Consider the following 16,099-nt stretch of genomic DNA (forward strand, 5'->3'; position numbering starts at 1 on the left):
AAACAAAACAAAGATTGTAATCATCACCCCATTTAAATACAAAACCGACAAAAAATAAAACAAACATGATATTCATTTTGCATATCAAAGAACCGTTGAGTAATAATTACAATCCAAACACCTTATGAACCACTTCTGTGAATGTGTACACAAACTGATTTAGAAATTAGTCACTTTAACAGTAAAATTACAAATATTTAGCTTTAAAAATAATTAAACTTGATAATATTAGCATCTTAAAATCATATATAGTGTACTTCCACATAAAAATATAAAATAATACCAATGATATTTAAATATGAAAAATTATTCAAAGAATTTAGCTATTATTAAAAGAAATAAAAACATGGGATAAAATAAGATGAAATGAAATAGAAATATGCATGAAAAGTCTCTCCTTTTGTTAGCAAAACACTATCCAAAATAACTACAATCATTTACATCAGTACAAAGATATCTGGATTTAAAAATAGTTGCAATGAAAAAACGGGGTTTTTTTCTGACAGTAAAAAATGATACTGTGGATCAGAAATCTGCAAAATATGCAATGAAAAAAATAAATCTGCATTAAAAAGGTTTACACTGTAGTTCTTACTTTTATACAAACATTAGAAACAGTATTGCACATCACAACACAGATTCGAGGTTAGTCAGCCTTTCAAAATGTGTTATATTCAAGTTTCAGAGCATCTACAAGGACAGGCAGCTGATGCCTCGATGCAATGGGGAGAATCTCAAGTGTCTTCCAAGAATATAATAAAACCTTAATGTTTCCTTCCTTCAAATGAAATCATGTATATCAAAATAAAAATCAACTGTATATCAAAAACTTGATGATACTACTTATGACATGATTCTTTGTCTTTAAACATAACTTTTGGACATAATAATCACCGTGGGGAAACAAATTTTATAATAGTCCTATTTAAATAGAAAAATACAATCAAAATCAAATAGTTTTTTTTTTGTCTACAAAAATAGTGAAATAAATATGATTTTTTACAAAAACAAAGACACACAACAAAGTAACAGTGTTCAACATAAAAAAAAAAAGATAATCACAAGAACAGCACAAGTTAAGTCAAGTGAAACACGTTCAAAGCCATAAGGAACGACAGCTCACTCTTCAAATGACTTTTACACCTTGACTGCATCACAATCTGTGATGCCGCTCTAATTTCTGACAACATCCAGACTACGTTAGTTCATATATTAGAAAATATTGGATTCCTGCCCTACTCATACAGAACATATATAACTTAAGACCACTGCTTCACGCTACAACTTAAATAAGTAGTTATGAAAAAATAAAAATGCAATAAATCATCTGTAGAATTATAAATAGGTGGAGGCTTCAGAGAATCCACTGCACTGAAATCACTTCAGGAGGTGAATAAGGAGAAAAATGAGGGGGATATCAGAAAGTAGTGCATAATATATACTAGAAAAAAAAAAAAAAAAAACCGCTAAAGGGCCAGTGACTGGTAAGTAGTTGACACATTAAATTAAATGACTCAACTATAAATTACAGTTATAAGTAATCAGTTTTGTTACATACTTGATGCCTGAACACAGATACAAAGGTGTACACACCGTGGTGTGGAGCACAAAAACCACAAAGACACCGAGAGCAACACACTTGTACAGTACTGAGCGGATGGCTGAGCAGCCATCCTCACCAAAAGATTGTCCCTAAATAGTTTTAAGATTATTTCAAGGATCACGGTGAGAAATCAAACACAAATGATACAAATGAAGAGGAGACAACTTCATGTCATCATCATCATTTTTAAAAAAGCTGGATTAGGAGATGTGCAGATACCTCATTTTCCGTTAACTGAGCCAGAGTTTCGTGGAGCTACGGCCCCACAGCATAACCGTTTCAGCTACTCTGTACAAGATAAGCAGTGAAGTGAATGGGTTCTAAAGATGCTTTTTAATACAACATCAAGCCTCGGCCCACTTCCCCCAGTTAAATTTTCTGAGCTGACCTTGTCGTTTGTTTTACCTGGGTGATGCTATATCAGAGTAATATTTGGGACCATACGAAGATAAAGGATAGGAAGGGTGAAGGCAGAGTCAATTTTCAAATCCTCCTCCATGTAGTCTGATGGAAACTAAACTAGAGCCTCAGTCTACACTAACAACAGTCACACAGCACATGGACAACACACAAATACAAACCACTGAACGCCACTCTGCTTCTCAGGAGTTTTTTTTTTTTTTTTTTTGCCATATAAGCCACCATGTCACAAAACGATGGCATCCACTAAGTCTACAGTTGAACCAATATCACTTTTTGTATTGTTATATATGTAAACGGATCAAACAACAGATAAACATCAATGCATGCAAGTTTAATTATATATATTTTTTAAATTATTATTACTTAGCTTTGTCTGATTTTTTTTTCCTTCTTAGGCATCTGTAATAGATGGTCATGCTACCAACTATAGAATTGACTTTAATAATGATTCAGTGGTTTGTTCTTTTTTTCTCACATCTATCCTGCATGCTTGTTGTGTAGATAAGCCTATTGTCATAACATGCACTTTAACTTTTTCCATGGCAATGGGGGCCATTATTGGTTGAGTGCAGACTGTATTTGATGTTACATGATTCTGGTTTATAAATGGCATTTAATATTATACCTACTCATCTATTCATATATATGTGTATATATATATATACACATATATATATACATATATACACACATATATATATATATATATATATATATATATATATATAGCAGCAAAGCTTCTAAATTAGCTTGTTAAGTATAAATGTTGAATACAGTTAGAAGAAACCAATTTTTTGTATTTTGAGGTATTACTCTATGGGTCAGTATGAGCACAGAAATAATAATAATTTTTTTTTTTTTTTTCAATAAATTCTCTAACAAGAAGAAAGAGCCCATGGCAACATTAAAAAAACAATAATTTGTTTTGCGGCAGAAATGTGTCAATTTTACGTTTCCTATCATTTTTGCTACCTTTGGTTAATGACCCGGGGCACGTGTCAACGTTAGAGAATCGAGGTTTTCCCAGAAACAAGTGTGCACTGCACGCACTGTGGGGTGGCTAGCAGCAGTAAAACAGACAGACGAGCCGCCCCCATGCAAAAACATTCCGTATCTACTTTAAATCTCACATACAAAAATAATAATGATAAAAAAATCTACAAAAATCAATCTCTTTTTTTAAATCTCCTCTTAGAAAAGATGAAAGTACCACAAAAGAGTTGTAGAGTTGTCAGAGCCTGAGATGTGAGGGGGGTTTTGGTGAAAAACTGAGGCTTGTGGTGATTGACTGCTACAAAAGATATATAGATATATACTGTATATTGTTACGTACTCAATTATACTGATAGCTTAGGAGAGCAGGAGAGGCAGAGCAACGCTCTTTTTCCTGTTAGCCAGTGTTTTTTGTTTCCCTTCCCTCTGACTGTGTCACCATGCCTGTGATCGCATCTCTAGTTCCAGCGGAAGTGAATCTGGCGGGGGCGGTCAGCTCCTTCTTTCACCAGTGGCTTGTGAAATTCTCGTCCAGCACGGGAGTGAATGTTGGCCCAGCAGAACTCGCAGTAGTACTGCAGACAGGTGACATTAGCGCAGAAGAAGGGAGCGAATTTCCCTCCACAGCGTGCACCCTGGCACTCATCACACAGCTGATCATCTAGAACATAGGGCTTCACCTCCACCTGCGTGCACACATTTTGGAGAAAATATGGAAATCGGATTAAGAAATGCAGGAACATTTCATGGAAGGAAGAGCCTTACAGAAACAGATACAGGGAAGAAAGTTAGAATCAGCCTTTATAAAAGCTTTTATTCACCATAGCAAGTTTCCACACGCATGAACACATAGACAGTCACTGACTGAGTGAACTGCATCCTCATGACTGAGTCACCTTCACTATCAGAAGCTGGAATTTGGGGTCTTTACCCTTTTATCAATGTCACCATGCTGGAGCTGGACGAATCTCGCGCTGATGGCTGCAATGTAACTCTGTTGATTGGAGAATGCCACTCGCCCTGCACCTTTAGGGTATTTGAGCTCTGGGTCAGTGTCAATTCCTGCGTAGCAGACTCCGCCATAGAGACGATCCATAATCATGGCCAGCTCAACTTGATAGAGACAATGAAAGAAAAAAGTAACAATAGATTTAGATGAGAAAACGAAGAGCGAAAGATATAAAATGAGATAGGGAAGTTATGACAGGAACAGGAAGAGGTTGCCAGACTGTGGTACAGATGGGATTTGTAGTCTCAGATGTTCATATCACGCAGTTTAACCACATACAGATGATCATCTACTACTACTCAGACTTGGACAGCCTATAGAAGGCATCCCAAGTTTGAATCTATGTTACTTCCTTAATAGAAAGAGAGATGAAACAGTTTGAGACAAAACAAACAGGGTGTTATTACTTGCTCTCAGGGGCCGAGGGACACCTCCCACAAAGATGGTCTTGCGGGGATCAAGGGGCTGAGATCCGTCCATCACAAAATCACTGTCGCTCAAGTTCCAAGGTCGAATTTGTACCTTAAGTCAAAGTCGGTCAACATTAAATCAACCTTTTGACTATCCTGTAAAATGTTCAGTGGCAGCATTTCAGCCTTTTCAGTGTGAGTTGGTGCTGTTAAACTCACAGGTTTGTCCTTAATGGTGGGACTTGAAACGCACAAGTAGAGCTTCCCATCCTCTTCCATGCAGGCTTCAATCAGGCCCTGCACTGAGCTCTCTTCCTGGAACAGCAGGAATGCATATCCTGGGAAACACACACATAATAACGTGTTCGTCCGTTGGTTTTACTGTGTTTCGTAACATCAGAGCGTCAAACTTTACAAGCTCCATATAAGTACTATTTATCAACCATAAATGTATGAATTATATTGAGGCTCGACAATTTTGACAGTACCTTTAGGTGGAAAGTAGGATTTGCTCTCTGCTTTGTGTGGCCAGTCCACTACCAGGTGACCAAAGCGGCGGAAGCTTGACGTTATCTCATCTGAGGGAAAGCGGAAAAAGGAACAATATGCAAGTGAAGAGACTGTACTGTACTGACTGCATTGTACAGCCAATTAGCAGTGTCAGATCTGTCCAGGATGCCTCGTCTCACACAGCAATAACATAATAGTGACAATTATCTCTGACCCCTTAGTAGCCCAAGGAACCTACAAAAACTAACACGTAGCATATTCTGCTTGGTAGAAAACCAGAAGAGTTGAATTGAGCTGTAATGTGCAGTAGGCATAGTCCCAGTTCAACTCAACTTTTTTGGTATGGTTATGTGTCATGGCTATGATACAACCATGAGAGATTCCTTCATGTCTCACCTTCATCTATGTCTGGGGGCAATCCTCCCACGAACACCTTACGGGAGAAGCGCTCAATCCGTTCCCCATTTTGATGGGGATAACAATTAGGAGAGCCAAGTACCCCTGGGACACCCTGGTTGCCATGGCCATCATCGAGGAGATTGTCATCAATAGGGAAGAGGGAGGAGCGGCCTGTTGAGGGCAAAGAGCTGGTAAGGCGAACGCAAATATTGCATTCTGTGAAACACTCCTAAATGTGTAATTAAATCCAGCCTAATTATAATACCGGACTCTCCTTCGTGAATCTTTATATCTCTGTTATTATCAAATAAAGTTGGTTTGATTTGATGACATGAATATACCCAGAGCAGAAGATGTTTATAAAATGTCTGCTTCTATTGCAGCATTATACTGAGACAAAGCAGCAGCTTAGAGCAAGGATTATAGAGTTTGGTTTTTTACAGATCTGACACCAGAACACGCAATCATGTGTGCTCCACTTTATCTAGAAGCAGCGCGGTAGATAGAGCAGGTATGACAAGGCAGGCTGTGGAGCATAGCTTTTAATAACGTCGCTGAGCCGAATGGCACCCAAAAGGTTTCATTCTTACATAAATAAATAAATAAATCATTATAAAATGGTTGATTGAAATAAATATGTAAGCTAAACAAATCTTTAGAAAACGTTATTTGATGTTTCAGATTCTCAGTTTTGTCAGTTTATTTATTTCATAGCTGAATTTTCAGATTTGTATTAAAAATCTTCATTTTTACTCTTACTCATTTTCATTGAGTCACTTAGTTTTGGTGTCCTCTGTCTGTTTTATCAAGTTAGCCTCAAGTTGACTAAACCATCTGGAAATGAACACAGTACAGCACGCAGACAGAAAATGGTTGGCTGCCCACTCATCCCAGCTAAATAGTTACTTCGGATTGGTAGCTTTAACCATCTCTCACCTTTATGGTAGCAGCTACCTTCGTTACTTTAGATCTGTATCATATTTCCAAAGTCACTACACTATTGGCCTATTTTCTACTGAACTGTTTACTATGGGCCAGGTAACCAGTAGCAAGAAAAAGTGTATGCTGGTTTGTTATACAGAGACTCAAACCTATTGAGGTTTAAATAATGTTGCTGTGTACTGTCTGAAGGAGCTGACAGTGGGCTGAGGAGCAAAAGCTTTCGCATTGATGTTGCTCAAGCTATTAACTGGCTAAATGTAAAGCTGTTCAGCTTGTTAGCTTGAGACAAACATTTTAAGTGACTGTATGAAGTGCATCAGTGTTGTATTTTAATAATTTTTACACAAGTTTTTTTTTTTTTTTTAAATCCAATTATTTAGTTCATCACATTTTTTATTTTTTTTATTTTGAACTCTCTGGAGGTGCATATAACAGAGTTATAACTATAACTCATAAACCTAAAATCCTCAATATCATGCATGCCTGCATACAGTACAATATGATCACATCACAGTTTTAATAGGTAATTTATCTTTCTATTTCCTATCTTGTGAAAGAATTTAGACTTAATGACTACTGGAACAAATCTCCAAAGGATAATAAAAAAAGTTTATTATGGATATAAAACGTTTGGAGTCTAACTCCATACTGAAAACACAGAGGTTTGGCATCCATTCAAGAAATAAAACAATCCACAAGCAAATAAGCCAGAATGAAAAAGATTTGTTGTAGAAAGCTGAGTTTACCTCGACGTCTCCCATAGCTCCTGGCTGCATGTAGAAAAGTACAGAGTGCAAGTTTCAGCTGTGCAGACATTTCTCAAAGTGTTTTTTTGGAACTATAAACTTAAATCTGTAGAGTTGTCTTATGTCTTCTTTTTCTAAACTTAGAGGGAGTTTACTCTGAGTCAAATAAGTTGTCACTGAGAAAGAAATACATTAAACTGCCTCAAGTCTTCCTGGGACTCTAAACAAGATTTCCAAGTTATCTTTTGTCATTGTTAGTACATCTATCCTCCTTTTTCCCCTGACAAAATTTTCCAGATACGAGGGAAACCATTTGGTAAACTAGAATACTAAGCTACCAAGGTGTTACTTTACATATTTTATGTCACTGAAAAGGTCTGGATGTCCTCTGTCATAAAAACAAAACAAAACAGGCTGATCACGGCTACAAGAACTGACTCCAACAAAGAAAACAAATGAATTACCGATTCCAGAGAATCAGGAGGAGACAGACAATGCTAGGCAACACCAGACATAACACAAATTCTGTCTGCCCCAGATTTGTGTCCTGTTGAGATAACTACAAAAGAGTTTTTGATTTTTAGTTTTTAAACCAACACGGTGTGTGTAAACCTAAATTAAAATGAATATGCAGAGCTACAAGTATCCGAAGCAGCACTGAAAATTTACATCTTAATGAAAGGACACAATAGACACAATTAGTGTAACAATGGAAACACTAACCCTAACACTCCTGATCATATGAGTACCATCAGATAAGATCAAAATAGGTCTCAGGTTGTAATAAAGACAGCACATAAAAGCAAACATAGTCAGTATGCAAATAGTCTGTCTGGATTTCTTTAAAATGAAACGAAACGAAAATATTCTCTTCTCTACATCATAAACTAGATCTACTGTCACCTAGCGTGCCCCTATTCTGCAACTGTACATCTGTGAGTGTTTTCTACTGAGGCTAAGCATCATGAGGGCTGGAGACACAGAGGGAGATGGGAGATAATTACCACTGAGCATGAGTAGGCCATCAGCCCCCGGGTTAGGGCATCCCAAACGGCCTGACATGAGAAACAAACATACACATACACACACACACACACACACACACACACAAATAGGGATGAAACAGAGCAGATGGAGAGGACAGGGTGAGACCAATGTGTGTACATGGGAGCAAGAACGAACACAAACCCATACAGCTACAGTGCCCAATGTGTTTGAAAAAGCCATGCCACATGTCTACACTGAGCCCTGACAAACAACAGCTCCTTTTCACCTTTCTTATTATGAGAAAAGTTTTTGTTCGGCACTGCATTTGGATTAGTCTGGACAAAAAAAATTATTTCACCTACAGCTTTTAAAAGGCTAAAAGGCTGACTTTTCCACTGTTAATATGATGTAATATTGTTCCTGAATGAAGTCACGAGTGCCAGTCTTAAGGAACTGAAAGTTAATGTCACACCAACACGGATTTTATATTTCATCATTTGCTGAGAGTATTTACTGATCTAATACTGAGCTGACTGAGAGAAAATAAAAATGTTTAATTGACTAAAAGACAGGCTAGCAGTGCTGTTGCCTCACAGCAAAAAGGTTCTGAGTTTGATTCCTGGGCCTGGAGAGTTTGCATGTTTTCCCTGTGTCTGCATGGGTTCAAGCAAAAAGTGCAAAAGTCAACTTATCAAAGCCTCTTAAAATAGATACCATTTACCATGCTCCTAGTTTAAAAAAATGTCATACAGAAAAAGCAATTTGATATGCCAACTTGGACTGTGGGCATTACGATTTTTGCTTTTGTTTGAGAAACGAGATGATAGATAAGGAAAATTATCTCCAGAAGATGTAAGAAGGCATATGACTTTGTTTGAGAAATGCCAGCGAAAAATGATTTAGACTGTGCCTTACATGTTAGGCAATAAAACATTCCACTACTCTGAAAGTGAGATTAAATGACTAACATGGTGTCTTCCCTGATATGACCCCTATCTCACAACAAAAACAGAAATTTTCTAATTGTACACAATGGCTTTAAATATCTAAAAAAAAATACATTAGCAAGCTGTCTCCCAAAGAAGATACACCAATGAATTCAAAAATACTGTTGTGAACTTACAAGCTTTGTTGGCTGCTCTTTTAAAAACACCAGTTTTCATTACCATTAGAGTCTACTAGAGCTGCTGGTCAGAATACAATGTTGTGTTAGCTGTGGCAATGCTATAAATGGCAGAGTTGATCCTCGCAGGCTCTCCTTCCCTCGCGTCTGCTCACTTGGCTGTCATACACAGTGTGTGAATGTGTGATCACAGCTAAAATTAGTCTAGATTCCCCTCTCACTCTGCTGTGCACACTGGCCCATGTCCCCTCCATCTGCTCCAGCAGGAAAAACAAGAAACTCATCCAACAAACGAGGACACAGGATGAGTCCTGATTTCAGCAGGATCACAATCAAGACTACAAATAATCACATCTGATCAAGGATTTAGTTATTTCTACACACATACAAAAAATATCAATGGTGTGCCCGAATGGGTCATTTCTTGTTTATGCCCTAAAGTGAGAGTATAGCTGGCCTTTGAGGCTGCAAATGAGCTACACGCAGCCATCACTGGGTGAGGAGGTTACGAACAGTGCAGTTATTTGACACTGCTCCTCTGATGTCGAAGCAGCTGAGTAAGGAGGCCAGGACTCTGTGACACTACAGTACATTCTCTGCTCGCTATTGACATAATTGAGCTATTCACTTATAATCCATAAAAAACCAAAGCTCTTTCAGATAAAAAAATAAAAAATAAAAAAAATCCAATGCCTGTGCACTATGCTCATACCTAACTAATAAAAAAGACCCCACTCCAGTGCTGCTTTGTGTGCTGCCCAGGTAAAGAAGCAAAAGGATCAGAGCACTGAGGTCATGTAAATGTGAGGTTAGTGGCATAAGTATTAAGCTCTCAGCAGAGAGAAAATAAGCTGGTGCGTGGAAAGGCAGAACAGCCCAGGGAGTAAAGGGCTGTTTCACTTTCCTGCACTGAGTCACTCTGCGTGATGCTGTGCTGTCTATCCAAACACGATCACCTTCCTCTGACCCCGCATACACAGCTAGAGAGGGAAAGGGGACTCTCACCTTTCATCGGATCCTGCTCAGCTCGCATGATGTCGATCAGAGAGCTCTCCAGGGAGTGCATATTCAGACTGTCAAACATTCTGGAGCGGTCCTGTAATAAAAAAAGGTTTTACATATGAAGCTTTACGTTGTCAACAGTCAGAACTCTCAAAATTAACACATCATGATGCACACCTGATCTCATGTTTCCAGCACACTAAGCTTCAAAAGTGTGGCTTAGCATGTAGGAGATTTAAGAGTGTGACTAGCTCATGCTTGGATTAACATTCTTTCCGTATTTATTCACTTTAGAGTCTGAAGGTATGTTTCTTAAAAGTGTATAAGATGGAATCAGCAGGATCTCTTGCCTTGTTCCTGGAGGGCAGACAGACTGCAAATGGAAACCAAAACCAGGAGTGGCATTTAGCCAGAGAGCTGAGATGAAGGGTATGAGTATATGAGCGCTTCCAAGTGAAATCAGTTAAGCTTAGTAATGACTCATATGGCAATATTCTGTTGATAAATAAATAGATAGTACAGCACACTAACAGTATTAGAAGGGTACATTCAATACAATTTAATATTGATTGGGTTGTTGTCATGTTAACTTTTTTTAAAGCAACAGAAAATTTGTTGGGAGAAATAATAAAATTAATTAAACCAAAAAGGGCAACTGACATATACAGAGCAGCACCTGTTTGTTGTAGTTCGATAATGCGATTGATGTTTTTTTATTTCTAAACAAGCAACAGGACATTAAAACTGTCTTCACATCAAATAGACAGTTTAACTAAATTACTTTCAATTACTTTCAATTTCAGTTGAATTATTCCAGGTTCTGATTGTAATATGGCTGCCATCACGTCAAAGCTATCAAGGTGAACTGAATCAGCAGCAGATCCTGCGGACTTTGTTTAGGACTGAACATTACTTGCATAGTGTGAAGGTTGGAAACAGCACCCATGAAAATGACCATAAATGGCACACGTGAATAAAAAATGCATTAGTGGCAGAATATTGCTTTGCAGTTTTAATTCATGTCAGGTAACAATCTCTGTCACAGGTTTAGCACTATTAGTTGAGAGAAAAACAACCTCCCTCAGCTGTCCTTCTCCGTTCTCCTATGCGTGATGTAAAAACATGACACAGCAGAGATTTGGTTTTTCACTGACTGCTAAGCATTAAACAGAAAGGAAGGAAGGAAAAGACTTGAAATCTGAAAAATTCTAGGTCTTACACTGTTTATGGAAATTAACAATCCATGGAGTCAGGCCTATTTCCTGGAATAGGAACCCCGTGTGCTTCTTGGCACAGATACCACTAATAATTTGAGCTCATAGCAACAGTAGAACCAGACAAGGAGACCATTATTTAGGCAATATCATTATTTTAGTTTAAATGGGTCAAATGAATATCCTTTCTAATAGAAGAAATGTGCTATTATCACCTACTGTCAGCTCAAAATGCACACTGTGCCAGCAGACATAGCAAAGAAAATGATAAACTAAGTGAAATATATGTGGAGATTATTAAGAGACGTGAGACTGTAAACTGTCCACTGTATAACAATGTCCTTTAAGACAGAAATATACAGGTCAATAAAATAAATGCAGTAAAAAGCTGCATAAAACATTAGAAACTACTGACAAGTTGAATGTAAACTATGGCAACGTGGGCTTCAGGAAATCATGCTGCATATAGCAAATACTGTCAGATACAGTTCTCTGGCCAAATAAACATGCTTACTACAGTTGAAAACGCATCTGGGTCGATTTTTGTTTAAGCTAACATGAAATTAACTGTCAATCTGTTGATTTGATGCAAAACATGGAATAATTTTTAAGCAGACAGTAAGTACATATCCAACATAGTCACAAACCAGATATAACGTAAATCACTCAGGAAGACAAATAGTCTGGTCCAAGAACAAGTGGAGATTTTGCTTATGATTGTTGGTGAAAACAAAATGAATCAATGACATGTGATCAAAATGTAACCTTTCTGTCCTTGACGGAATGCACACTCGCCAGTATTAAACTTCAATAGGCTCAGTAATTACACGTCGAGATAAGTTGCTGGTTCCTCAAGATGCAAACACAAAGACCTTTAGCAGCCTCAGCCCCTGAAGAAATGTCACCTTAAAGCTGTCAGTATCCTATAAATGAAATTCATGCCAGCCCCCCACTTTGTTACAGTTTTTATTACTGTGGAGAAAATCTGTTTGAAATCCTCCCCACTGACTGAAACCACGCTACTGAATTACATCTATTCAACTCTGTGAATGTCTTTAGAAGTCCTTGCACTATGTTTCTTTGTTGCTAAAAAAAGTATTCTCTCTCAAGTTTTGTGTCATCAAGGGATCTTAACATAAACTCTCATTTTCCCTCACACACTGATACCAACACATATGCAAACACCTCCCTTTGTCTAATCTTGAGTTCCCCTCCGTTGCCAAACAAATCCCACCCAGTCATAATATAACTATCCTACAAAAACATCAACATCAGCCAATGCAGGATCAACACAAAACACTTACCTGCAAGGGCAACAAGGTGTTGCTATTGCTATCTGTGCGGAACATGTTTTCCTCTATCCAGGACTTAGGCCCCAGTGATCCACCAGAGCGTGGGAACTTCGGAGGAGCAATGACGTTGCTCGAGAAGGGCTTCTTCAGGGGTGAGACATGACTGAGTGAGCCGGGTACACCCATGCCACTGCCTCGGCGGTGGTCTCGGCCCCAGGACATCCCCCCGGAGCCCCAGCCATTTCCCTGGTGGTTGCCCCAGGGAGATTGCTTTACCATGGGCTGTACACAGATCAATGAGAAGACACAAAGAGAGTAGAGAGACAGAAGGTTAGAAGGAGCAACCTGTTCTGTTTCTCAATCCTTCCTCATCTCTCTGTCCACCCAGCTTGATCTGACCCTGCAGCGGCTGGGTAAATAAGAGGATTTATTGCTTTAAGACTAATATTAAGTATCCTCTGCTCTGTAATACTGCCAGTGCAAGTCGCACACACGCGCACACACACACACATGTTCCACCTGGACCTTGTGTCCACTCTTAATTATACATCGCACTGCATCATGCCTAATCTTCTACACTTTCACGTGAAACTCTTTCCCAGAGCACAATCGCCATTCTGTTTCTCACTCACACAGCACATAACGTAATCTTAATTCCATTCCCTTTTGATCCATTGCTAGGAGCTGTGTGGAAAATAAGACTTTACTCCACTTAAAACTTGTTTTTAGAACCTGAAAAACAAAATCACAGTGGATCCTCTCCAGGAGGTTCTGACCTGTGTATGTTGGTGTCCTCCTGGAAAGGCTCCACATTATATTTTTTGGCCCTTTTGGATGTGTTCATAAATGCGGAACCAAAAGGGCTGGCTGCTTTAGAGGTTTGATGAAAATTTATTTACATAGCACTCAAACACAAATCATGGGAGTAAAGGTCAGTGAAACAGCAACGGCACAGATGCACTGAAAGCACAGCGAGTTGCACACATGCTTGCACAGACGCACAATTTGCAAATCATGCAAGAAACCTGAAGCTGAGGGCAAATGAAAGCTAAACTCAAAGACTACTGCATAAACTGGAATGACTAAGCTGCTAATGTTACTGTCTTCAGGGTCCCTTAACTTTTTCACCATCACACGTAAACCACCAAAATACTAGATGTCTTCATTTAACCCAAATAAGCAGCAATTTAGGACACTAAACTCTGTGAGCCTTTGTATTCCTACTGAGAGAACCACAAGACAGGGATGGCCCAGTGCCATGTGGCTGCATCCCACTGCCAGCTTCCAGAGGAGAACAGCTAGATTCAGTGACACTCCCTTTCACTGTTCACCCCTCCCTCCCTCCCTCGACCTCAAGAATAGTGACTTCAGCTCTCACACCCAACATGGCAAATATATTATGACTTGGGAAAAAAAACCAAACATCATTTATCCTCCCAAAACTGGGGATTTGTAATATACACACAAGTTATAAGACTTTCGTTTGAATATCTGCAGTGTCACAAGAAGTACTGGGGGCCTGTCTTAAAATTATGGAAACCAAAAATCTTGATTCAAATATCTTCTTTTTTGTGGGTTGAAATGCTCGAGGGAAGGAAAGGGGATTCTTTCTATCCCGTGTCACCTTCATGTGATTTCTGCAACACAGCACCTCACCTGATGTTGGTTGTAGTTGTTCCTTTGCTGCAGGAAGGCTCCCTGCTGGGGGTGCATCTGTGGACTGACCGGGGACCTGCGGCTCTGTGGCTGCTGGGGGATGTTTATCTGGGGCGAAAAAGGACCGCTGAAGCCCTGCACATTAATCCCGGCGCACGGATTAGCTGACACCGGCGAAAAACTCTGGAAGAAGGCCGGATTGATGGAGGAGGGGATACCTGGGTAAAAACTGTCAGAGTCCGCGTTGGGCATCTGATTAATGGCGTTGGCGTGGATGGGGTTGATGGAGTTGGGTGCGGGCGGGGGCGAGGAGCTGGTCTGGACGGACCACGGGGTGCCGAACCCGGGCAGGGAAGGTGAGGACGACCCCCCGCTGGCGCTATGCAACTCCTGGGCGGGGAGGTTCGGGAAAGCGGCGCCGAGACCTCCAGACAACATGTTGCAGGTGCTGCTGCCGCTGCTGCCATTGCCGTTATTGATATGGTGGGCGATGGGGGAGTCCATCTGGATCTTGATCGGATCTACTGAAGTGGGCGATGGCGACGCAGCATCGGTTTCAGCCTGTTCCAGCGGAGAGCCGCGCGGGCCGGCGGCGGCGTCTGCGTCGGGCTCCGTGAAGGGCTGCCTCTGGGGCAGGTGACTGAAATGCCCCCGGGCTAGGGGGGGCGACTCCGCGGGGCTAAACTCGGTGTGCTGACCTAAACGCTGATGTATTTTGCGGCTGTGCTGAAGGTCACAGGCGGGCCGGCTCGGACAGAAAGGATCTCGATCGAAGTCAGGGAAAGCTCTCTTCTGGTTTCGATGGTTATAATCCGGCGTGAACGAGCCCTGCTGGTCGTCGGCCCGGCTCGGGGGTTTAGCAGATTTACTGACCGTGCTGCCGGGGCTGTCCTCTCCCTCGGTGGACGGGGGGAGCTGTGCTGTGGTCAACCCGACAGGCTCATCCTGCATGTTTTGCTGATGCGCAGCAGTTGACAGGAACAGCGAGGACGCGGCGACGCTCCTGAAGGGCGAACCGGGGAGGAAACCGGCAGGACGAGGCGCGGCAGGCTAGCTGTCTGCAAGCCGGCTAAGAGACACCAAATTCGGCTTTTAGGCGAAGCCAACAAATGGCGTCCTTAATTGTATGTTAACAAACAAACAAAAAGAAGAGGTCTATTTAATAGGGGGGACGTCTGTGAATAGGCTGTAGGCTACAGGCAGAGAGGAGGGGGTCCGGCCTATCTATGCAAATGCCCGACTGGTTCTGCTCATAATCTGTTTTACTCGTTGATGTCTTGTTTCTTTCTAAGGACCGAGCTCTTTTCGGCCTTGTGGTAGGCTAGCCTAGCCCGTGCGGTCCATTCCCGGTCTGACCGTGCTGCCCCCCTCCTCCGGTTACCGGCTGTGCTGCTGCTGCGGCAGAGGATTAAAGATCTCCGGCTGAATCTACGTCACAGCCGCGTCACGCCTCGGTGCGCCCGCCTCGTGCCCCGAGCCGGAGCCGCAGAGAGGACCGCATTGTTTACGTCATTGTTTCATTATTCATAAAGTGCGGTAAGCCTACACCCTCGCCGGGACCCGGAAGATGGCCGGCAGTGGGGTGAGTTAGACCGTGGGCCCGATCACAGTGGCATATTTTACGGCTATTTGAATGGAAACCAACAGTTTGGATGTGTTGTCTGTGTGTGTTGCTCTGAAGGTTTAAATTCTAATATAGTTTTTGTCCTATTTGCAATGTGTCACACATAACGTGCGGCTACAAGTTTGCCATAGTATATTTTTTTTTATTTATTACGTTATAAATTTAC

At 40.7% G+C, this 16,099-nt stretch overlaps 1 protein-coding gene across 2 annotated transcripts; it reads right to left on the reverse strand.

The window, feature by feature from the left end:
* Positions 1–15,699, reverse strand: cpeb2 (cytoplasmic polyadenylation element binding protein 2). Of its 2 annotated transcripts, XM_029499936.1 has the most exons (10): positions 14,310–15,699; positions 12,666–12,935; positions 10,151–10,241; positions 8,040–8,090; positions 5,345–5,518; positions 4,927–5,016; positions 4,658–4,776; positions 4,436–4,550; positions 3,951–4,132; positions 1–3,705 (listed from the first exon to the last, which is right to left on the reverse strand). In XM_029499936.1, the coding sequence occupies exons 1-10, from the start codon at positions 15,258–15,260 to the stop codon at positions 3,478–3,480; spliced, it is 2,271 nt and encodes a 756-aa protein (XP_029355796.1). In that variant the 5' UTR covers positions 15,261–15,699; the 3' UTR covers positions 1–3,477. The 2 variants fall into 2 exon arrangements, with proteins under 2 accessions (XP_029355796.1, XP_029355797.1); XM_029499937.1 differs by lacking the exon at positions 8,040–8,090.
* Positions 15,700–16,099: the final 400 nt, after the last annotated feature.

This window comes from Echeneis naucrates, chromosome 4 (assembly GCF_900963305.1).
Source record: "Echeneis naucrates chromosome 4, fEcheNa1.1, whole genome shotgun sequence".
Lineage (NCBI taxonomy): Eukaryota > Metazoa > Chordata > Actinopteri > Carangiformes > Echeneidae > Echeneis > Echeneis naucrates.